Raw genomic sequence first — 24,746 nt, forward strand, 5'->3', positions numbered from 1 at the left:
TAATTAGCTACTTTTGATATTGCTGATCTTAACATAGTATCCATGTCCCGCAACATAAAATGCAAGCCTGTCACGATTTTCATGCTTATGCATTTTCTTAACATTTAACCCCACTCTGTAGTGAAGAAATGCACCAGATATTTTGCCCAACCTCACATAAAGCAGTTGGGAACAGCATCCATGTTTCATCAGTCTTAATTCAGCTTCCAGTCCAGCCCTCCCCACTGCAGTTTCTTTAACAGCTCTCAAGTGTTTTAGAAGCCGGGCTATCAAAAATATTAGTATGCTGTTCAGATCCTCCTGATTTTTCAGGGTTTTGTCAGCATTTGGGATAGCGATGCTTAAGGGCACCTCAAACATTCATTTACTGGACAGGTTTTAATTTGTAATTATTTATACTCCTCTTGATACGTGACATCTAGGGAAGATTTAATTTCAGATGATGAATCTTTATTATTCATTTTAAAAAATACTGTTTTCCAATGCATTACCACTTGAAACACTGTCAGTGAACTCAGATGCTTGGTAGAGAATGCCCTCTGCTGTTAAAAACCAGTATTGCTGCTGTTGAGGAACATCACCAGCGATTCGTTGTTAAGGTATTGTTTTACAGCTACCATCTCGCTCCTCTTGCCAAGTAAAAGTAATCATTCTTAGAAGAAAGTGCTTGCAGAATCTGGGCAGTCCTTATGCAGCAGCCTTGACATGGGCAGAACTATTAATTCCATTTTAAAGATATTATCTAACACGCTGCCTTTGTTTTCAGCTGTTGGTTTAGAGATATGGTGCTCTGGTATCATAACCAGTTTTATTAATAGTGTGGTTTTACGGTGAGCTCCTTCATTCTTTTGGAGATCTGAGACAGATAAAGCTGGGACCTGTGATTCGTTCCTCTCCCATTTATGATGTGTCACTCCTGTTTCCTCATGTGATTCTCCTGTTTTTTTACCTGGTTCAAACCACTTTATCAGAGGATCTGTAGGAAAGACTTTCTCTGAATTCAATTTAATGATACATTTTCTAGATATTGGGGAGCATAAGAGCTCTGGCCTGTAAAACAGCTGCATAAAAATGGCACTCCTGGTAGACTGAATACACCAAATTGCAGAATACAGCTCTGCTCTTCTAAAACACCCAGAAACTCATCCAGCATAAGTAATCCTAATTAAGGATGAAATAAGCCTTGCCTTTCCTGAATACTCAACCTCCCATCTTGTATAAAGCTCCAGCCCTGCTCCAAGGCTTCCCAACTCCACTGTGCTGTGTCTAAGAGGTGATTCTTCTAAAAAATTACAGGTCATTTTTAAATTAATTTTACTAATGAAAGAGCTATGAAACAGCTGAACATAGCGCATGCTAGGAAACTGTCCTAAAAATGTTTACGTGTTTTCATCTGATACAGAGACAGCAGCACAGGATAAGTGGCATGGTTATTTTATACTTCAAGGCAATTCCTTGAAGTGCTGCCCCACAGATCTCTGCCTTACTCATGTATTTCCCCACTGTGACTTCACCCTTCACTATGAATTGCAGCTCATTTCAAGAACAGACTTTGAAATTTCTGAAGGTCTTCAATGATTGTCACTGGGTTACATTCAAACATCCCAGGGAGTTTGGAGAAGCAATGGATAGGAAAAAAAAACATTCATTGGCTTACTATTGTTATGTGAATGAGGCAAAAAGCCTGCAGTATATGATCATTAATGGAATATGTAGTTCAGCTTCCTGTGACCAGCATCATTTGAGACTAGGAGTGATATCCCCCACTCATACACACAGTGCAATTCCTTTTTCTAATGAACTGCAGTACTTGCCACTACAAGATCAACCAGTTAATTACAGTAAATGTAAAACAAGCTTGATAAATTTTTAGTGAGGGGACAAGAAACAGCAAGTTTGAAATACAACTTTATTTTTTTAATCAATATGCAATCTACAAAACGTTATTACAAGATCATCAGCCTGATCCGTTTACAGTTAAACTGACAAAAATAAAATTATATTTTCCATTAAGAATAACAGCTCTGCTTCAGAGTTATCAAAATTACAGCTAAGAATTACTAACTGCAGCAGTTAGTTACCGTGTTTAGTCAACAAAAAGACAAATAAATGTGAAATAGAGATGTGGACAGCAGTACTGCAGCTGAGAAGTCTGTCAAATAAAATAAATGCAACTAGAAGCAACATGTGAAAGTACATTTTCAGATGTAGAGTTTTGGGCAATTTATATGGAGCGTAAGGATGACCGTGGCTTGGCATCACATTCAATGGAGTGCACCACCACCCTCATTTCTAAGAGCTGCTGCCCAGGGGCACCCAGAGCATCAGTCCCTGTCACTGCAAGGCTTCAGCTTTGACACCCAGTTACATCTCCTTTCATCTCTTTTGTTCTCTCTTCTGGTTGGAATAAGCATGCGTTGCAGGTTGCTTATTGACCAGCATCAAGAATATTCCACAGTGTTTTCTTTTCCTGCCCATTACAACTATTCATTTCTTTTTCTTTTTGCCACTCCTTTATTCTCACAGACTTTGATGCAGATCCCATTTTGTCAGTTAAAAGACTTCCATCGACTTCAATGGGTGTTTTTGAATCCAAAATTATATCAAGTATCATCTACGGTAACACAATTAGTATAAGAAACATTAATGCAAAGACGTTTGTCAGTTTGAGCAAATGCAATACTTTGTAAATAAAGAAGATGCTTTAAAAATAGCTGTTCTCATTGATTTCCATTTAAAATATAAAACATCCCAAGCTCTGCTTCTCTTTTGGGAAGGAAACACAGGTACATCTAAATACTGCCCTGCAGTAAATTTTAGTGAAGTGTACGCATCTGAAGTGAGCAGAACAGTTGGAAGAATTTCAGTGAGTGCAGGTGCTAGCTGCAGGCAGCACGTACACACAAACCCTGCTTCCTTGCACCATGCCAGCGTACCTCATGGGCTATTAAAGCTCCAAGGGCTATTAAAGCTCCAAGTCCCTCTGCCAGCTGGACACCGAGTACCTCGACATGTTATAGCAACTATTCCCACCCCAGAATACAGTCAGACAATTTACTGCCCAGATTTCTAAACAATAAAGACCAGTATGTTTACTTACCATCAGCTACTATAGCATTCATAGAAAATGATAGCCATTAAGTGTTAAACACTGAGAATATTTGTTCAACTGGTTATATTCAATGGTATCAGAGCACGCAGAAGAAATATTAGAAAAGGGAAGCCAGTGTTTCTGCTTTAGATTGTTGCAATAGAAAGGGGAGTTAGAATTTGATGGGGAGAATAAGGTCAACCCAAACTTTCTTTCATTGAACTGCCTTGTATTTTTCAAGTGTTCTGACAGTAAGGCATACAGTCACCTGTTTGAGACTGGAGGGTAATTTTTCAGCCTTAGAACTTGTTGTGAAAACCATGAATGAAACACTAACTTTCTTTCATTCCATCTTTGTGGAATGGATTCCCTGTGTCCCTGATCCCATTGCTGCTAAAACGAACACAGTCTGGCAAGCCTTAGATGGAAATTCACAATTGTGCCATGTGGATAAATGTATGGGGCTGCTGAATCACAGCCTGAACCTCTGATAATCACCTGAGGCGAGCACTGAGTCAGCCATGGGAGCACAGGTGAAGGCAATTCAGCTGTGCTGCTGGAAGGGGTGGAGCCTGGCTGCTCCTCTCCTAGATCCACATAAGAGCTGACTGCCAACAAAAAGGGATAATATAAAGGTGACAAAATAGCATCATAGTCTTTTTGTGGCTTTGGCAGTGCAATACCCATAAAAGCCTGCTCCCAGGACTTACTACAGAATCTATTACCCATCTCATTCTCAGCTTCCAAACAGGGAGAAAAGTTTATCGTGGTGAACTACGTTCATATTACTTCTGTTTCCTCCAACTGGTAACTTCCTCAGTGCATATCCCACATTTTTCTATTTGGCAGAATAACATTTATCTGTATTTTTACAGTCGTCACATAAGCAGTTACAAGCTGTAGAAAAATATAAAGTGAAACTCTGTGCATTACTGTATTTTTGTTCTCCAGACATGTCTGTTCCAAGTAAGGATTACTTTAGGAAAAAAATAAAAACATGCTAAGAATATCTTTTCAATTTGTTGTATTTCTTTTCTTGGAGAGGGGATTACAGCCTGCATAAAATGATTAAGGGAACAATGGCTGTAAGGAAGTGGAGAAACTCTTCCTAAATTACAATGATAGGACATTAATACATTAATAAAGTGTTAGTAGCTATTTGGTGAAGTAACACAGCTTCACTTCCCTTGTAATAGTCTATTCCTGCACTGTTTCCCTCCAGAAAGGCCTTCAGCCAGTGGCATGATGAAACCTCACTTCCCACATATAGGAAGACATGTTCTCTGTCTTGAGGCTCCTTCAAGCAGCAGTGCAGAAGCTCCTGCAGTTTCCAAAGCAATATCTGGACCCTGCATCCTAAAGGAGCAATTGGTAGCAAGTCACCAATTTTTCAATTTGTGAGCAAAGCCCTCTGCTGGTGTAAATTATCAGAGCTTCATCAAATGAAATGGAACTGGGCTGATTTATGCTGGCTGAGGATCTGCCCCCTCACTTGCTGCAGCAGTGGGGAAAAAAAAAATCTAATGATTTGATCTGACACAGACAGAAGTGCTGGGAAGGAAACGCTCACTGCCACAGAAAAATGAGGAATATTACTGCAGGAGAACCTTTCCCATTTTACCAGTGAAATCACCCTGGTTCTAACTCATTAGTTGAAGCTCTCATAGAGAATAATATTACAATTTGTTCTGCTCACATAAATTGTGGAGAACAGAAATATGGAGGATGGAGCATTTCAAGCATCACTAAAAAAATGTAATTGGTCCTGCTGGACTCTACACAGATGCTGGTCTGCATGTAAGAGCCCTGGCAGGTTTTATTGCTGAGTATTATATGTCCAAGTGACTCAAACTCTTTGAGTAGTGCTGATAGGTTTCAATGTGGAATATGAGATTGTTCCCAAGTCATAGATATGCAAGAGGAAAAAAATATATTGTGATCAGTCAAATAAGTGCTCATATCTTGCAAACCTTTATAAGCAGACCTTGTCCATCAGTTTTCCCTTGACAGGAACATGACTTGAACACAAGCCAACAGAATGAGTGCCGATTTGCAGAATCAAACCCAAAAGCACTTAAAAATATATTCAGCGACTTCTTTTATGTGAAAGTAGGTCATTGCGCTGTTTCTAACAATAGAATTTCCTGTGTAAATACCCTACAGTGATGCCCGCTGTTCTCTTTCACTGCATCAAGCAGTTGCCAGCCTTATCTGGATCTTCTCCATCAAGCCGAATCCACTTCTTTTCAATTTCAACCTGTAGTCAGAAAACAAAAGGCAGGTAGAATTAGCAAACAACTGAAAGCATGATCTGCAGCAATGGCACAAATAAGACGTTTCCAGACCAACAGATTTCAAAACCACTGCTCCCAAAAATAGCTCACTGAGGAAAAACAAGGCTGCATTTACACTTCTGATCAAAGATGATGTTGAAAAACAGACATTGAATTATTTTTTAATGATTCCTTTGCTTGAAGCCATTATCTCAAGCAAATGAAAGGTTAGAATACCGTATGAAGAGAGTAGGGCAAAGGAAGAAAAGGGAAAAAATTGGAAACGCAGAACTGAAGATACCTGGCAATGGTAAAAAGCTTTCTGAATCACGTGCTTCTGGGGCTGCACATCACTCTCGACGCCCAGTGACTTCACTTCTGTCCCTGAGGCACAGGTATCGTGAATGACGAACTGCACAGTGGCGAATGGATACCAGTCAGAAGGTATTTCCTGGTCTGATCCTAGCTCCAGTTTGTAGGACAGGCTGTGTGGATGATCTGCACCTTGAGAAAGGAAGTAACAGACAAACAAACAAACAAAAAAAGCATCAGTTAATTATCTTTTTCTTTGTTTCTAACGCATGGTTAATCTGCTGGCAGGAGATCACAGCTCTATCTTTTATTAATGCAAAGCTATTTTGTTGTACATTATCCTATCAACTTTTGCTACTTGGACATATGGAGGCACCGTACTCACTTTTTTCTCTTCAGTACACTTTTCACTGTAGTTCTACAAATTAATTTACATACAATCTATTAGATCCTCCCAGCTTCTGATTAAGAAGAGAGTAGTAAAAATGACTGCTAAAATCAGACTACAAGGGAAGAATCTGTTTTCACTCAAAAATACATTTCTTACTTTAAATCTCACAGAAAAATGAAAACTGGAAGACCCCAGCTTAGCCAAGACAGGGATGCCTCCCTATGCCCAACAGCTGCATTTTCCAGAGCTTTCTGCTGTAGGAATTTCACTGGGATGCTGACTGCAAGAAATACAGCTATCTTACGTACCATCATTTATTACTGGAGGTCTACGGTAGGCAGATAAGGGCACAGCTCAAACAAGATGTGGTGTGGCTGCCAGGATACAAGCTGCCTGCACGCCTTTTCTAGTTTTGCTTCTGCTATGGGAAAATAATATTTCTACTTCTCCCCAGCAAAGACACTGCAGAAGCAACTGTCCTGTTGTAAAGTGGAAATGGTAAAGGAAACCATTTCTTTCACCTAGTACACAGGAACACCAGGGTGAAAGCTGAGATCGGCAGGACCACTGGGCAGGAAAGCAGTATAACATAATGAAAATAACCCTATCACATCTGCATCGTCAAATTCTTCAGGGCATAAAGAAGCAATTCTGCCTTTCCTTTCTTCTCCAGCATCAGAATAAACGACCAACTTCCATTTGGCTTCAGGCCAAGAAAAGCAAAGAAAGGATTGGTCGTATTTGGTAAAAGATGGGCTTCACACTGTACATTTGGCCTTTATCCATTATACTGACTGGCATCTCAAGGTTTAAGCAAAAAAAAGTCTCATTCTTTCTTCTACCTGTTCCAGCTATCAATTCTACACCCAAATGAAGGAAATACTGAAGGCAGAAGTAACATACACCAAGCTTTCTCCATCCCGTGGGAATCATCAACGTAGCACTCCATATATAAAGGCCCAACAATGGCCTTTACAACAGCCAGCACTGATGAAGGGAAACCCAACAGAGCAGCACAGGCAGAAAAACCTCCTTGTAGACTTTTCAATCCACCTACAGCCCCAGTCAAGGCACAATGCTTCACATCCCCTGCACACTTAAGAAACAACGATCGCCCCCAAAACTGTGGCCCATGACCAAAAGCAGCAGAGTTGTCATCTCCTTTTTGTGTGACAGGCAATTGCTCAGTTCACTTGTGCATAACCCAAGCTCAGAGTTGTCCATGCAGCCATAAGGCAAGGTTGTTATGGTTGTTAAGTAGGAGACACTGACTGTGACTTGTGCTAAATTTGGTGCTCCTCACATGTCAGTGAGACATCACTGACACCTATGAGTACACTATGGCACTGGGTCCTTCACGGCACTAAAGAACGTTGATATCCAGTTTACATAAAGGTCTTAGGCAAAGAAATGCAATGCCAGGGGCATGCAGCACATGGTTAAAGTCTCAGGACAAAAAGACATTACGCAAATAGACAAAACTGTAATTTCAGGTACTTTATTATAGAAATGAAGGAAGGAAGGAACACAGTCCGAAACAAGTATTCTAGCTCCTTGAGAAGGAAGCTGGAGGAAGACTAAATAACTGTGAGGAGATGACAGGTGGCTTGTACACAGTGACAGGCAGGTCTGTCTCCCGCTGTGATGTGGGTCTTGTCCATGAATTCTGCTGGTAATCCCTTCCTGTGGCCAAGCACATTTCTCCTGCGCTAGCACTCTCTTGGTCCATAATCACTCTTTCAGTCTGCCCAGACACAACAAAGCAAACTGCTGTTGCGCTAAGCCTTTCCATTCTTCAATCTGCTCTTGTTCCAGCAGTAGTTCTGACAGCAGCACCAACAGTGAAGGAGACCAGAAGTAGCAGTCCATTCCAAAGCTGAATTGCTGGCTGCCAACTTGTATCTGGCACTGCAACCTACTTGAGCTGTCCTCCTCATGATTTCAAGGACCTGCTGAGTCGGGATGTGCTAACAGCTCAACAGCACAGGCATAGAATCCCAGGCAAAACAGCAGTGGCTGCAACACTAAGATGGCAGATCATGTTCTCTCTCAGCCTCTTGAAGCTACAGTTGATAACAATCTGAGGAGAAAGTGTTTGTCCAGCAACATCTTTTTTGGAGTTCATTTATGATGGAAAGAAAAGAGCATACATCTAGGGCTTTTTGGAAATAAATTTCTTCCTGGTGTGGGAGGGAGGCCTTTGAAGAAACAAGCAGTAATGGGAGTTGTCTGGAAAAGTACTTTGTCTTCTGAGAATGGCAGTCTGTGAAATAACCACTGCTTGAAATATTTCTGGATGAATAAACGTCTCATGGTAGATGTCCACATGATCTCAGATGAAGATATAAATGGGCTGTTCCTCTTGGAACTAGAGGATGCTAGAGGATCCTCTTTTAGACAAGGCGTAGTTATGGTTCAGATACCACACAGCACTTAAAAATACATCTAGGCTTCTATTCCAGGTAACACAGGCTGTGACAGGCACAGTGCGCTTCATGCGATCTCGGTGCTGGTAGGTTCTGGTGCTCTTTCTTTCTGCTAGGTTGTAGCCTGCAAAAGTAAAGATCACAGTTTTGGGACCTGGTTAAGGCTTCTGCCCCAAGTCCTCTGGAGCGGCATCCACTTTTCCCTTCTACTTACCCCCAAAACACAGGAATTTCCCCAACACCTATTGCAACAACATCAACGCCAGAGGTACTCACCGTTTGTAGACAAGTTCCTCTGCCTGCTGGTGGGCACTGATAGGAGCATCAGCTGTTGGACGTGAAGCGATCAACCAGCACAGCACTCAGAAGATGCTGAGCATTGCTTCAGTTTTCACCTACAATTTGCCAGTCCTCATCAGCTCTGCTCCATGAAACTGTTGTTTCCCAGCCTAGTACAACAGTGGAGTTAGAAGAAAGAGAGGCTGTGTGTACAAAACCTTTTTGCAAAAGAAACAGTAATGCTAAATAAATTAGTTGTTGGCCAGAAACAGAGAAAATGGCAAAAACAAGCAGGCACAGGGTAAGCCTGTAAAGTTGCCCAGTGGAAGCTAAGAGAACATGTTATTCAGATGCTTGTCTAGCTGTGCAAAACACGTACTTTCAGGCATCATGGAGACATGGCCATCTGGCCTGCTGGAAACAAATCACTTCTGAAAAGTAACTAGATAATCTGGGGAGAAAAACGGAGCTTTTACTAGCTAACTTAGGACAGAAATCCTGGGTCTGAGGTGATCAGACAACTTGTTACAAGTTTTTTGAACTAAGGGACCTAAATCCTATTTTACATCTGCCAATCTGGTTCTTATCTCCAAAAAATATTCCAAACTATTGCTCCAATCCTCTGAAGAAAAACAAACAAATGACTGTCCATGAAATGAGATTCAAGCTGTCATCTGGCATTCAGTTAGCGCTTCACCAGCTATTATTAATGTAACTTTGCTGCCTTTACTCACAGCTACTTAGCACCCAGTCACCCGAGGTAGCATTCAAGCAACCTTGATCTGAGAAAGGCTCATGAATTCAGGCAATTCAGGCCATACCAAGGCTCCAAAGAAGACTGGCATTGCAGGAAATACCACAGGCAGAAATTTACATAGCAAGAGATTAAAACACAGCAATTGCAAGTGTAGTGTCTCCCAGGCTCCCCAGGCAACACATGTACATGGCTCCTCCAGTGCAAAGACCAGCCCCAGCCCTGTGCAGAAATCACTGAATGTTCTACATTTCTGTATACAAAGTCCTGCTTTCACAGACAACAGATGCACTCAATATGCAGCAACTTAATTGGATTAACCTTTCCAAGGCCATGGCTTTTTAACCTTTTGTCAATCTCTGCTAACACTCAGGCTCCCAACTCTCCATTTATACATCTAAATAAGCACAGGCAGCTTTAAAAATCTGCGGTATCTCAGAGCTGACATAGCGTTCGCTTCACCAGCAGTTCTCCACAGAAGCAATTTAGTAGAACCCAGTGAATACTAACGCATTTCAATGTCTATAAATGGAATTACAACATGACTGCAAGCAATCTTTCCCTCTCCCTTCCCCCCTCCCTGCCCCGACCTTTTTTAAGCCTTGAACAAAAGCTTTTTGAAAGCAAAAACCTCGGCATATTTTTTCTTGCTGCAATAAACACATCAGGAATGTTTACATATTTCTATTAGTTCGATTGCCTCAAGATTTTTGGCACACCTTGGGACAGTTCTATTTTTAAAGTCTTCATTGTGTACAGAATACTTGATAATAAGCTTTAAAATTTGACTGGGCAGAACTACTGCTGAAATGTTTTCTCAAACACATGAGCATTCCAAGAATACAGATGATTTTGCAGATCTCAGCCAGAGGAATTATTCAGATGTCCAAGGTTTAAAGTACTCCAGAAAAACAATGTAAAGCTGTACGATGTCACAGAAAGAAGGTTCTTGTTTTCAAACACCAGAAATCTGAGTTTAATTGTGCACATCTAATCTTAAGGTGAACGAACTGCAGGGAATTAAAGACTTAAGAAAACTCATAATCTTCTTTAAAACTGCCTGACTAAAGCTGCTGACTTGATTTTGCAGAAGCTAACACTAAAGGAGTATCAAAAGGAATACTGAAGGAATATTAAAAGTGACCCAAAAAGGTAGTCCTGTAAGACTTGAGAAAACATCCCCCACCCCATTTTTGGCGCTGCATAGAGCCAAGGGTTGGACTCAATGATCCTTATGGGTCCTTTCCAACTCAGGATGTTCCGTGATTCTATGGTCACTTCCTCTCCAAGCAGTCATTCTGTTGTGGTGGAATCAGGACAAATCATATGGCATTGGCCACAGGTCAAGGCAAAGGAAGAGGAAGAAGTGAGATGGTGTTAACACAGTGTCCTTTCTGGATTTGACCCCTGAAGCATTTGTGTCCTCCCTCCCACTGTTTAGATCAATAGAAATGGAAAGGCAAAATTGCTTGAGGTTCAGAAGACCTGAATGCCTAAACATGTACAACACAAAAGGCACCAGCACGGCAACACAATGTCATCAGATAAAACCACTAGTTCTAGTCTGCCAGCAGCCACACAACACTTCATGCTCACAGCCACCACATCAGCGTGTTGATGCAGGATGCTTTGGAATGGTATTGTAGCACTAAAAGCAATCAAGTTCATCTACAGACTGAGGATACTACTCTTATTTCATTTGCTCCTGCTTCAGTTCTTCTGTTGATATTACAGTCACATAGTAACAATCAGAAGTATTCAAATACAGAACTGTAAACTGAAAAAAATCACACAAGCAACTAAGCAGACTGAACATAATTTACAGTTAGTTAAAATGGAGAAAAAAAATAATCCATTGTAGCATCTTTGCCTTTACTTTTTTTTTTTAATTGCTTTGAACATGAAGTCTTGCCTGCTTACACATCTAATTGTCAGGTGATCATGTCAAATTAGTACTAGCATACCTGAAACCAGGTATTTCAAAGACTAAACCTTCTCTGAACATTTTAAAGAGGTAATTAGTCCAGACAGTTAGGATATTACAAGACTAGCCCAATACTATACATATATCCCCTTTTAGAAAGTACAGATTTTGCCCAAAGTTGATGTAATTGCTTTAATAATCTTACAGATCCCAAAGTCTCAAATACATATAAATACCTATCCAAGGAAAGTGCCTTCACTCTGACAGAGCTTAAAGCAGAACAACACACTCCTCAAGAGTTTGAATACCTTTAGACAATGAGTACTTAAGCCTAGCAATCTCATAATATCATAGAATGGCCTGGGTTGAAAAGGACCACAATGCTCATCCAGTTCCAACCCCCCACCAGACCAGGCTGCCCAGAGCCACATCCAGCCTGGCCTTGAATGCCTCCAGGGATGGGGCATCCACAGCCTCCTTGGGCAGCCTGTTCCAGTGCATCACCACCCTCTGTGTGGAAAAACTTCCTCCTAATTTCTAACCTAAACCTCCCCTGTTTCAGTTTAAAACCATTTCCCCTTGTCCTATCACGAGCCACCCTCATAAGCAGCCATTCCCCTTCCTGTTCATACGCTCCCTTCAAGCATTGGAAGGCCACAATGAGGTCTCCCCAGAGCCTTCTCCAAACTAAACAAGCCCAGTTCCCTCAACCTTTCCTTACAGGAAAATATATTCCTCTGTCATCAATATGACAAAAAACAGGAATTTTAAAACCATATATTTCTATGTTCCTGTGTCTCTAAATTATACTTTTTTTGCAATTAAAGGGAGCCAACTATTTTACTTAGTGAAATAACAATTCCCATGTCTATGACTATAAGTCTAGCTTTCCTTATTGCTGCAAGTATCTACTGAGGTATCACCATCAGAGAGCAACCAGAATGAAGTGGGAGGCATTCTTTGGCAGTGCAGCTATTGCCACAAACTCCAGGCTTGAGGTTTACTCAAAATGATGAGATCCACTTTCATGCTACTGTAACCTTATAATTACTGACTCCACTGAATTGGGAAAATGCCCTTAAAAAAAATACGCAGACAAGTGTAAGAGCAATGCAAAAACCATGAGAAGATGTGCACCCAAGCCCATCAATTTATAGAGCAAATTATTTACTTGAGTTTTTATCTGGAAGCCTGTCTATCTTCCACACAACAGCCCTGTAGGCACTCTCATATTTTGCCGTTCCAACTGAGACTTGTATTACAGGATCAGATTCAATCTCATGTAAAGAACCAAGGCACGTTCTTCTATTCATTTTTGCTTTTAGGGACTTCTGCCTTTGCAAGTTCATGGTCCAAAGTGCTTTGACCCACTGTGCAGGTACTGGAAAGTGTATCATAACATTTTCACAGCATTTCACAGAGGGCAACCGTGTTGAGATCAGAGCAGTTGAAGACATATTTATAAAAGCCTGAAGTTCTACATATGCCCCCTGAACTACTACCATTGCCTTCAGAGAAAATGGAAGGTCTTCTCCATGATACTGTGTCCTGAAGCGCATTAGCTCCAGCCTGCAGGCATCAGGGGGTGTAAACCTGATAATTCGCAATTGCTCAAATTCCTGCATTTTGACGCAGTTGTGGAAATGGAAATCAAGAATATTGATCCATTTCTTCTCCACCTCCTTCTCAAAGTAACGCTCATCCCTCTTCTGGAGTTCCAGGTCGTTTAGAGTTAGAAAGCAGTCCGTACCTCCATTCACAAAACACAAACAATAAACATGTGTGATAACAGCACATTCTGCAAGCTTTCCTTCTCCTTTAGTGACTTTTCCCCAAAAGTTATCCACTATTTCCAGAGTCATTTCTTGCTCTTCATAATTTCTCCTTTGTTTAGAAGTAGTAGGAAGCTTCATAAGCTCTTCCTCAACTGTTACAAGGAAATCAGTGAAGTCATTATAATCTGTGGTTCCCAGCTTTAGCATTTGCTCAATCTCTGGCTCATGGATCACTTCTACCTTTGGATGATACCTTCTTTTCTCTGTATAAGATACACACTCAATCTTCACGGTGTGAATTTTTCCTGAAACATTATAGCTCTCTAATTTGGGTTCAGATAGCTTACAGTGTGGCTGAAGCTGGAATTCTTTGAAAGGTTTTTCGAGTCCTTTTTCATAGTACATCTGTAATATTCCTCCAGCTAGGACCCTAAGGTAAATAGGGCCCCATTGCCGAGATGACATCATATTCTTCTTTTCAGGAATCCTCAGCATGAACGGCCATCCATCAGCTTTCCGGCTCCTGAACAGGCTGTGAGGAACAGCTGGGGGATCTTTGTGCCATTCATGAGAACCGGAGATGGGCAGAGCTCCCACAGCATCAGAGCCATCAGTTTGCAGGTGTTCAAGCCTCTCACAGATGTAGCTGAAGGAGCCCTGGTTAAGGCTCTTCTGATCATGGCAAATCTCTTTTTCTTTAGAATGACAAGTGCCTTTATCAAGTACTTTATCCTTCCCGTACACATTAATGTTAGCTGGAGATGTGCTGAGCGAGCATCCTTCCTTCCAAAAGGGACTGGAAAAACCACAGTCGGTCTGGAAGTATGGGAACTGTCCTGCTGCTGATGACTCTTCTGACTTGTCACAGCTCCCTTGCAGACCAGTGTTTCCTTCATCTACTGATTTGGAGAATGAAGTCTTAACTGAACCATCATTAGTCAAAAGAAGGCTGCTGGGTTTCTGCAAGGCTAGGGAAGAGCAAACCCCAGGTGATGGAGGGTTAGCATTTGGTGGCCATTCAGGAATAGGATAAAGGACATGAATCCCATGCTTCTGGATGCCTGGGTATTCTCTGGTAGGTGTAGTAAGTGGAGAGTTACTGGGTGGGCCAGGACTCAGGTAGAAGTCGACTACAGGAGATGAGAGTGGAGTGCTACCTGTAGAAGATGATCGACTTGAAGATTCATGCACAGTAGAGAGATTGAGTTTCAGTCCATTTGCTTTACAACTGCTCTGATTATGAACCAGTTTCTGAGGTGACTGGAAGAGTGGCTCATCATCAAAGGTAACCCAGTTGGCTGGATTTGTGGAACACATCTTGTAGGAGAAATCTGAAGCACTCGCAGATATATCACCGACAAACCATCTATGAAGAAACAACAGACATAATCTGAAATCAATTCTCTTGAGAGAAAAAAAATGCAAGAAACCCAACCCTTGCAATACTCAAACCACACAAAGCTTAAAAATCACGTGCAGTTTACAAGCCATATAGAGCCATTAATTGGTTGGGGTTGGAAGGGACCTTTTAGACCATCCAGTCACAACCCCTCTGCTGTTGGCAGGAACACCTCCCACTAGATCAGACTGCCCAAAGTCCCATCCAGCCTGGCCTCAAACACCTCCAGGGACGGAGCAAGCACAACTTCTCCAGGCAGTGCATCACCACCCTCATAAAGAAGAATTTCTTCCTTTCATCCAATCTAGACATATCTTCTTTTAGTTTAAAATCATTGCCTAATCTAACGTATTTTGTGTATTACATATTTCTGCTCTTGTCATAGACAGTATGATATCCCATGGGTGTCAAGGACCATATAAAAACAATATTTTCTACCGTACAGCTTAGCTGCATAATACAGACAGACTTTTCTATACTGTGCCTCTGCTTCAAATGAGGTGCACTCAGAATGGTGCAGCTGTCTCCAAGAACAAATCTGGTGCTACACTGAGCTGATGGAAAAGGCGCACATATTACTGCAATCATGGTAAAACCAGTCCACCAAGTTAACTCATGCAACGAACAGCCACTGCAAGGCAGACACTCTCACTGTGTTACAGGCACAGGTGACAGCACCCATATGAGCATCTGCAGGTGAGAGGCCACAGAGAGGATGCTGCCAACATCAGAACCAACCCGTGGCTCACAGCCTGCTCCATGCTCATACCTGAGCTGCCTCCTGGATCTGGGCAGTTATCAGTTCACTTCTTGCACCTCTGGACTCACACCCTTAGAGATCACGTGTCACAGTGAAGATAGAGAGGGGAGGTAGAAATGCTCAAGAAAGAGCTAGCCGTAAGAGAGCCCTTATGAGACCTCATCTGCAGCACAGTGTCCAGGCCTGAGGCCCCCAGCACAATGAAGATGAGGAGTTGTTGGAGTGGCTCCAGAGGAGGGCCACAAAGATGTTCAGAGGGCTGAAGCACCTCTCCTATGAAGAAAGGCTGAGAAAGCTGGGCTTGTTCTGCCTGGAGAAGAGAATGCTGTAGGGAGACCTCACTGCATCCAGAGGGGCTTACGAAAAGGAGGAGACTAATGTTCTATATGATCTGGTAATGAAAAGACAAGGTGGAATGGTTTTAAATTAAAAGAGGGGAAACTCAGGTTAGACCTTGGGGAAAATTCTACACTCAGAAGGTGGTGAGGCCCTGGCACTGCTGCCCAGAGCTGTGGTGCCCCATCCCTGGAGGTGCCCAAGGCCAGGTTGGATGGGCCCTGGGCAGCCTGAGCTGGTGGGGGGCAGCCCTGCCCACAACAGGGGTTGGGGCTGGGTGGGCTGTGGGATCCCTTCAACCTGAGCCATTCTGTGATTCGATGATGGTAGGAACACAATACACCTCTGCTGAAGTGCAGACTAAAAGCCTTCAGCAGAGACGCGATGCTGCCAGTCAAGGCCAAGTAAGTAACAACATATGCTATGTACTGAATTGGCAGGCGTCCTGGAAAAAGCACCAGGCTTCAAATCAATTAATAAAACCACACTTCATCAAACACATTAACTTTGGTAAAGTGCACAGCTAGATGTCCTCTAAGCAGGACTGTAACCAGTATTTACTGGTTATTAATTATGCTTGCCTTTGCTGTTTCAAATAATTCACTGAAATATAAACTCATTGTAGGAGGCGTCATCCCCAAAGTTCTTCCTCCCCACTGCTCCTGACTTGATGCAGAAGTAAGAAATAAATTGCTGATGACTGCAAAGGAATCCACTACAATGAAGCACCACAGGGCCTATATAAACACTGTTCATTTGAGAAACATACTCTTATTGTGTCAGAATGCATTCACATTTGCCTGAAGGCACAACGAAGGCAGAGTTCATTTACACCAAGCCACCTGCACACGCATTACTCTGTTAATTACACTTAGATAATGATGGCTTAGAGCCACTCTCCTTCATGTACAAACAGGCTATTTTCTAACTGCAAGGCAAGGATGTGTGCATATAAGCATGTAACCACAAAAGCCATTCCTCATCTGTAGCATTTGGAGAATAGTCTGTTTCTAAAGACAACAAACTTCAGCCAAGTTAAATCTTACGCTACAAGTCATTATTGCTTAAAATCTCTCCCTTATTTCTTGGCTAGTTAATAGCCTTGAAGAAATCAAACTGTGACACGAAGCACTCAATCTACTGCTGAACAAATACATGCTTGGCACAGAGACACTCTGGGCCTTCATTATTTTTCTGACCTCTTGACTTTTTTGTTCAGTAAAAATATTTACGCTATGCCAGTTATTTTATAAGCATTCTCCTGTCCACAGATTGAGAGGGGGAGGAAAAGAGCAAACAAGTTACAAATGGCTTTCATAGCTCAGACACACAGCTACTACTGTATCCTTCACCCACTCCACCCCTTCATCAAAGTCAAGGGGAAGGAAAATCACAGCTTGTTGCTCTCTAGTTCGGTCGTCACTTTCTCTCCTGTTTCATGCTCCCCTCCTCTGTCCCTTCTGTGGTATTAACAACTGTTTCTACACAGAGCAAGCTTCAATGCTTTCAGCCTTGCTCCATCTGCATCTGGCATTTACAAAAAGCAAGCGACTGCCAGAGAGAGAAGAGCACAGCCGACAGCAAGCTCTCCTTGCTGCACGGGCTCTGGGAGAGATGCGCAGGCACAGCCTGACGGAAATGACGGCGAGCTCAGCAGGCTGCCAAACCCAGCCTTGCCTCCCACTGCAATGTGCTGGGGGGCAAACCACCAACTACTAAAGCTGCGTGAACAAAAAAGACAAGATTAAGTGGAAACATAAGCAAAGACGAAGGCAGTTTACAGGAAAAAAAACATGCGTTTTGCAACCTAATTCCTTCTCACACGACAAATGAAGTTTTTCAGTGCCCTGTAATATTTCCAGATGTTGAGCTATTTCTTTTTCCCAGCTCCTGGTGCTACTCAGCCTTTGTAAAATGTGATGTTGCAGATTACTGAGCGTGTTTCTTCCCGTTAGAAAATGCACTCATACAGTTGTTTGGAGCATACCTGCCAAAGATTTAACTTCAGTCACTGCAATTCTGTGAGGAAGATACTCAGGCAGATGGAGCTCTCCTCTGCACTGACATCATTCACATTCCTCTCAAAGACTGCAGCTTTCACCTTTTATTACTTTTTCAGAACCAAAAAAAAAAAGGAATACTGTAAAAGAAAACAAACAAAAACCCCAACACATGCACAAGAAGCAAACGTTGCAATAGAATCAGAATGGCTTGGGTTGAAAAGGACCACAATGCTCATCCAGTTCCAACCCCCTGCTATGTGCAGGGTCGCCAATCACCAGACCAGGCTGCCCAGAGCCACATCCAGCCTGGCCTTGAATGCCTCCAGGGATGGGGCATCCACAGCCTCCTTGGGCAGCCTGTTCCAGTGCTTCACCACCCTCTGAGTGGAAAACTTCCTCCTAATATCTAACCTAAAGCTCCCCTGTCTCAGTTTAAAACCATTTCCTCTTGTCTTATCATGAGCCACCCTCGTAAACAGCCATTCCCCCTCCTGTTTATACGCTCCCTTCAAGTGCTGAAGGCCACAATGAGGTCTCCCCAGAGCCTTCTCTTCTCCAAGCTAAACAAGCCCAGTTCCCTCAACTTTTCCTCATAGGAGAGGTGCTCCAGCCCTCTGAGCATCTTAGTGCTCCTCCTGTGGACACACTCCAAGATATAGATAGCAGTTCCACTGTTACTGCTCCCTGATCGCCACAACAACCACAAGGAGTGGAGAACAAAAAAATCCAAACAGGTCCTTAAGGGCTATTTTTGTGATGTCATGCTAATACGATGACATGCACCCTCTCCACTGTCACAGGCAGCACCATCCACCAAGCACTTAAACAGCCTTCACAGGCTTACCTACTTTATGAAGTTTGTTCTCTGATGCTGTTACAATAAGTTAATCTTGCCTCTCCAGTTCTAAAAAGTGCTTCAAATTCCTTCTTAAGAATTAGGGCATTCTTCCTTTAAAAGGCAGTAGAGTCAGGATGCAAAACAGATTTGTCTGGGCTCCAAAAAGCTCCCCTGGGATGCATGTAAGCATAACCCAAGCACTTTAGGTTACAGGAAAACAACATGAGACACCATTGATCTCTATGACCACGCATGCTATGCAGCCCATAACATCTGAATTACATGCACGTGTAGCATCTCATTCAGATATGTGACAGGAAATGCCCTTTTTAGAATACTAGGATTACAAACAAAGCAGCCAGCTGAAATGACCGTTGATCCTAAATTAGACTCCAGCAAACCCAAAAGCTGAAACTCATTTCAGCTCATCCCATTCTGTCCAAAATCATTCTTGCTGTTTATCAGATGAACTCAGTCTCTCAGCATCTAACAAAGGTTGCAGCTTCATTTCTTCATTTTATTACCTCAAGGACATAAGGAAGAGGATTTCTGTACCAATATTGTGAGATTTCACAGGCTGTAGCTATTACCAAGTCCTTTTCTGCTTCTAAAATCTCAGATCAAGTTTGCAGCCAAAATACTGCTCAACTCCCACAGTCCGCTGCTGCAGTGCAAGCATAAAACTTGCTTGCTGCAAGGGGCAACTCAAAGCATTGGCTTTGGTATGTTTCATCCTTGTTCCTCAGCCAGCTGAGGTCAGCAACCTCGTCCAGCTGTGTCTGCACTGCCCTGATGGACTATGACCCCCATACATCAGCACATGGAAATTACATTTCCAGGAACATCTTCATCCACTCTTTGCATGCTAACTGGAAATATAACACAAAACTCTCCTAGTAAGCACTGTCCCATAACACCATATGAGTTTGCTGTACAAATATGCAGACAGTTCTTAAAGCATTTTGCCATCAAGTGTAATGGCTTCACAGGGAGGTACAAATTCTCTGCAGATTAAGCAATAACACAGATATGATATATAAAGTGCCCTAAACATTCTTGTAACAGCTAACGAAAATATGGCAATTTTATCTCTGAACTTTATAGCCATCTTCCTTGTATTGCTGCTTGTTTATCACATAACTACACTGAAAAGAAAAAGACAACCAAAACTTGAAGAACACTTTCTATGTAAAGCATAGGTTGATTTACGCTGATTTGCCTCAAGTTCTGTTGTAAGACTGCACATAGCTGCACTTTTATTTAACTCTGCTCCACATTTCCAAGACATAAAAACATCTTCAACCCATGCTGCAGCAAACACAAGCAAATGGCAAAGCTGACTGGGAACAGGAATTTCTTGGCTTTTGTTTGTGTTTTGGACATACACATGGAGTCTCCCGCTGCATTACTCGTGCGCTAACTTCTCAAAAACAAGTTGCTGCTGTAAGGGTCAGCAATACTTCAAAGCGTGACAGGAACTGGCGCTTGCATTGCTGGCTCTGCAGGGCACGGGCACAGCTGGGAGAAGCTGTCAGGGTGGAATTCCCTGCTCCCAGCCCCAGCAGTGCATCCTCACATCCTCAGCATGAGGCAGGAGCAGCTCGCTCCATCCTGAGTCATGCACAGTTTATGGATACAGCAGCTGATATCGCACCCACAGGTGTGAAAAAAATTAACACTCTCAATGGCATCAGCACACTGCAGCTCCAGCAGAGCTTATGCTTGCCATGGGAATAAAGCAAACCTCACAGCTGGATACTGTCTGTGCTGGGGGAAAAAATAAGGTAGCAAACATATAAACACTGCAGCAAGCATGTGGTAATAGGCTACCGTGTCATTAAAATGTCATGTCTGTTTACTGGCCCAAATGCTTTGTCCCTGGAGAGTGCCCAGAGCTGAGGACAAACACTGGAGTGCTGCAGAGCAAAACACCCACTTCTCTGCACAGCCAGACAGGGATGGCCTATCTCGTTCTGTATATACTAGAAGTCCAGCTGGAAGGGACCTTCAGAGATCATCTCCTCCCACTGCCCAGCCATCTCAGGGCCAACCAGAAGTTACAGCACTCAATGAGGGCATTGTCCAAATGCCTCCCGAACACTGACAGTCACAGGGCACCTGCTGCCTTGCTATGCTGCCCCTTCCAGTGTCTGACCACCCTCAAGGTGAAGAAGGTTTCCCAGTGCCCACTCTGACCCTGCCCTGGCACAGCTCTGTGCTGTTCCTTCCTGCCTTTGGTTCCCAGGAGCAGAGCCCTGCACTGCCCTCTGCTCCCCCTCCTCAGGAAGCGGTTGTATGGCAATTCAGCACTGCTACCCCAAACCATTCCCATCTTTGCCATGGAGTAACCACACCAACCTTCACTGGTAGGTGCTAGAAATAAGCTTCCCATGCCTGGATCCATTCTACCAGCCCTTCCCTAGCACTTGCATACCAACTAATTGCAAAAACTGCCTCAAAAAGACAACAAAACCACACGTGTGACTGGTCCTGCTTAGGCAGAGCTCCCTGTGTGGCACACCATGCTCCGGCCCTCAGCTCATGTGCATGTTGTCATGGACAGGATGCCACAGTCAGCATGGAATGGAAAAGCTAATTTCAGGGCCTCTTTCCACCAACATTACATATCATACTGTGCGCTGGGGGGAGAGGTGGGAGACACGTTCTGACAGTTTTGCATCATTATTTAAAGCCTTGCCATGCTGGGGTGGCCTATAGGCAGCACTGGCCCCCTTCTTCAAAAGCAGCACAGCACAGCCAGCAGAGCCCTCTGACAGAGCAGCACTGCTGGCAGAGCCACCATCTGCAAACACTGCACCTTTCCCTGTCACAGGGCTTGGGGACTCACACCAACACAACTCCATTGTGTTACTGAATTGGCCCATGGCGTCAGAGGTGAACGTTGCTGAGACTGCAGCAGAGGTTGAACCTTCCTTCCCACATCTCTCTGCATTTATTGCTGTGAGACAGACGGCAGCAGAGGAGCAATCTGACACTGTGGCATCTGACATACAAGTGCGGATGGAGCAAAAAAACCGAGTTGCTCCATGCAGAAAAAATGGCACCCACTGACATTCATGGATGCTTGCTGAAAGTTTATGGAGACCCAACAGTGAACATGAGCACAGTGAGGCTGTGGGTGGTGTTTCAGCAGTGGCAATAGCAATTACCTCCACTGGTGCAGATTTGCACAGGTGTAGCATGCAGGCTCTTGTATATTGCTGGCAAAAATGCAGAGCTAATGGCAGTGACTATGTTGGAAAATATTGTTTTGTAGCTGAGAATTTGCTCTATCAAAAAGTGTTGCAGCAGCCTTTGTAGTTTACATGGAAATAAATAGGAGGCATTACTTTCAGAGCAACTCACGTGCAATTCCTATCTCAGTCATATAGGAATCCTCATCCAGATTCCTCTCCAGAAGCTCCTCTGGGATGGACGTGAGAACAGCCCAACTCCCTGAAGCAAAATACTTCAGCTCTCACTCAACATCAATCAGAACCATGAGGCAAAGATGGGAAACAAGAGCAGCCGTGCCCTCCGGCACCACCCGCTGCGCTGCGTGTCAGAGGTGACATCCACACACACAAACACGGCCTTCATTTGCCTCAATTAGAGATCTGGACACGGGTAGCAATGCGAGCAAGCTGCCCCATTACACTTACACACATCCCATTGTTTTCCCGAGTGAGAGAAAATAACTTTGTGCGGAAGGAGGGAGGAAGGAGGACAAGCAGACCCGAGCGCGGAGCCAGGCCCCAACACGGCTTCTGATCAGAGCAAAGCCCAGCACGGCTGCTTTTGTTTCTCTCTCTGTTACGGACGTAGGAGAGCCGCGGCCTCCAAACATGGACCACGGAGCCGGCAGGGAGATGAGCGGTCCCGATGTAAGATCCCGCAGCCATCGACTCGCTCCCGCAACGAGCGGCTCCGAGTGCCCCGCGGCGAGGAGAGAACATCCCAACGCGGCAGAGTTTAACGCAACCGGCTGCGCTGCTAGAAACCGCGAGAGAGCCTCCAGGAATTCATCCCGCTTCCGTGCGGTACGAAAACAAACCGAGAGCCCAAACTAAGGAAGAATGAGCCCCCGCCGTCCGGCGCAACGCCCGACCCAAACGCAGCTCCGCGGCCGCTCCCGACGGCGGCTCGGCGCTCCCGGCACCCCCAGCCACGTCCCTTCGCCGCCAACAAACGCTTACGGGCGGAAAAACAGAGCCAAATGTTTTTCAACTCGCCCAAAACAAGAATCCCACCCACCGGCTCGCCCTTGAGCCCCCAGCTGCACTTTCCCGAACACCAAACTCCGCTTTCGGAACAGACGCTACCGCCCAGCCCCGACTGCCCGCGCCCCGCTGTCCGCCCCATCCCGGCATCGCTCCAGCGGCCCCGGGAGCAACTCCTTACCCGGTACTCCAGGAGGGAGACGCCGCCAGCAGCAGACGCAGCACCAGCGGCCGGCACCGGCCGGGCAGGAGGCGCTGTCGCCCCGCAGGCGGGGCCAGGATCCGCCTCGCAGCCCCGCCCCGGCACGGCTCGGGTGGGGCGGGGTCGGGTCGGGTCGGCTGGCTTCGATAGGAAAGGTTGGGCTGGCGTGGGGTGGCATGGCACGGCTCGGCAAAGTTCGGCTTCACCCAGCACGGCGCAGTTCGGCACAGCGCGGCTCGGCTCAGCCCAGCATGGCACATCAGCGTTTGGCACCGTTCAGCATGGCTAGGTATGGTTCAGCACAGCTCAGCAAGGTTCAGCTCGGCATGCCACAACTTAGCATGATTCGGCATGGCCCAGCACAGCTCTGCGAGGTTTGGCTCGACATAGCACAGCACGGTTTGCCATGGCTCTTAGCTGCACAGCTCAGCGTGGTTTAGCATGGCTCAGCACTGCTCAGCACAGTTAGACGCATTTTGGCATGGCTCAGCGTGGATTCACACAACTTGGCATGGCCCAGCAGGGCTCAGTTTGGTTTAGCACAGCTCAGCTTGTGACCTAGCACAGCTCAGCTCAGCACAGCACATCTCAGGCTGACCTGGCAGAGCTCAGGTCAGGTTGGGATGTTTCAGCCTGGTGCGGAACAGGAACTGGAATGGACTCAAAATCGGAGGTGAACTGAGAAGTGGAAGCAGAAATACGGATGTAACCAGAAGCAGACTGTGAACTGGAAGTGGGCACTGAGCCAGAAGTAAAACTGCAGCTGGAAGGAGGTGGAACCTAAAGAAAACGTGCGACTGGAAGTGGAACCAAACCCTGACTGAAGGAGCGAGAGTGAATGGCTGGCCGGAAGTGACCTCAGAGCCAGAAGTGAACACAGAACAAAAGAGGAACTGGAAGTACAAATGTAATGGAAGCAGACATGAAACAAGAAGTGGAAATGTAACCCAAACTAAACTAGAACCGGAAGTGATCGTGGAACTGGAAGTGAAAAAGGAAGGAAATGCAGAACCGGAAGTGGAACCACGATTGGAAGTGGAAGTAGATGAGTAACCGGAATTGAAAGTGGAAGCAGAAGTAAAAGCGGATTGGAGCAAAAATGAATCCAAAACCGTAAGTGGAACATGAAGCCAAAAGTAGAAGATGAACCAGAAGTGGAAATTAAACCAGAAGAGGAAGTATAACCCCAACTGGAAATGGAATGGGAAGTTGAAGTGGAATCAGGAGTTAAAATGTATTGCCTGTGTCATGCAGGCAATGAGCTCTGGGCTGAGCGAGGTGGCTGCCTGAGGCCTCCATAAGCATGCCCTGGAGATGCTGGAGTGCACAGTGCATCCCCCGTCTCCATGCACAAGCTTGTGTGGAGGCTGTTGCTGAGGCACCATGCACACCTCACAGCCTGTGGCAGAGCTGGAGCAGAGAGACCTCCTCAAAACACAGGGCAGCACTATGGGTTTGGATGTTCCTCCAGTGTCCCCAGTCAATATGGGGTGCCCTTCTCACTGAGTCATGCACGGATCTCACCATTAGCCCCTCCACACACTTATCCCCATGTGCACACACGGTGTCCAGACCATCTGAAGTAAACAGCACTCAAAAAAGGAACTAGAGAAGGGGCAACTCACACTGCATCACCTTTGATAGGACTGGTGTGGTTGGTGTCACAGCTCTGACTCAAAGGGGAGCTCTTGAAAGGGGTACCAAGACAAGAAGAGCAGCTGTTGATCACAGCAAGGAGATGGGGGCCAGGCTGACTCTCCTGC

At 44.6% G+C, this 24,746-nt stretch overlaps 1 protein-coding gene across 3 annotated transcripts; it reads right to left on the reverse strand.

Annotated features, from left to right (window-relative positions):
* Nucleotides 1-1,890: 1,890 nt before the first annotated feature.
* Nucleotides 1,891-23,080, reverse strand: STON1 (stonin 1). 3 transcript variants are annotated; one of them, XM_048936826.1, is made up of 4 exons: nucleotides 22,963-23,080; nucleotides 12,622-14,591; nucleotides 5,666-5,868; nucleotides 1,891-5,348 (listed from the first exon to the last, which is right to left on the reverse strand). In XM_048936826.1, exons 2-4 carry the CDS (start codon nucleotides 14,540-14,542, stop codon nucleotides 5,274-5,276), a joined length of 2,199 nt encoding a protein of 732 aa, XP_048792783.1. In that variant the 5' UTR covers nucleotides 14,543-14,591; nucleotides 22,963-23,080; the 3' UTR covers nucleotides 1,891-5,273. The 3 variants fall into 3 exon arrangements, 2 of the variants coding, with proteins under 2 accessions (XP_048792783.1, XP_048792784.1); XR_007375327.1 differs by lacking the exons at nucleotides 1,891-5,348; nucleotides 5,666-5,868 and adding exons at nucleotides 5,889-8,617; nucleotides 8,770-8,942; XM_048936827.1 differs by lacking the exons at nucleotides 1,891-5,348; nucleotides 5,666-5,868 and adding an exon at nucleotides 5,889-8,942.
* Nucleotides 23,081-24,746: the final 1,666 nt, after the last annotated feature.

The sequence above is a fragment of the Lagopus muta genome, chromosome 2 (genome assembly GCF_023343835.1).
Source record: "Lagopus muta isolate bLagMut1 chromosome 2, bLagMut1 primary, whole genome shotgun sequence".
NCBI lineage: Eukaryota > Metazoa > Chordata > Aves > Galliformes > Phasianidae > Lagopus > Lagopus muta.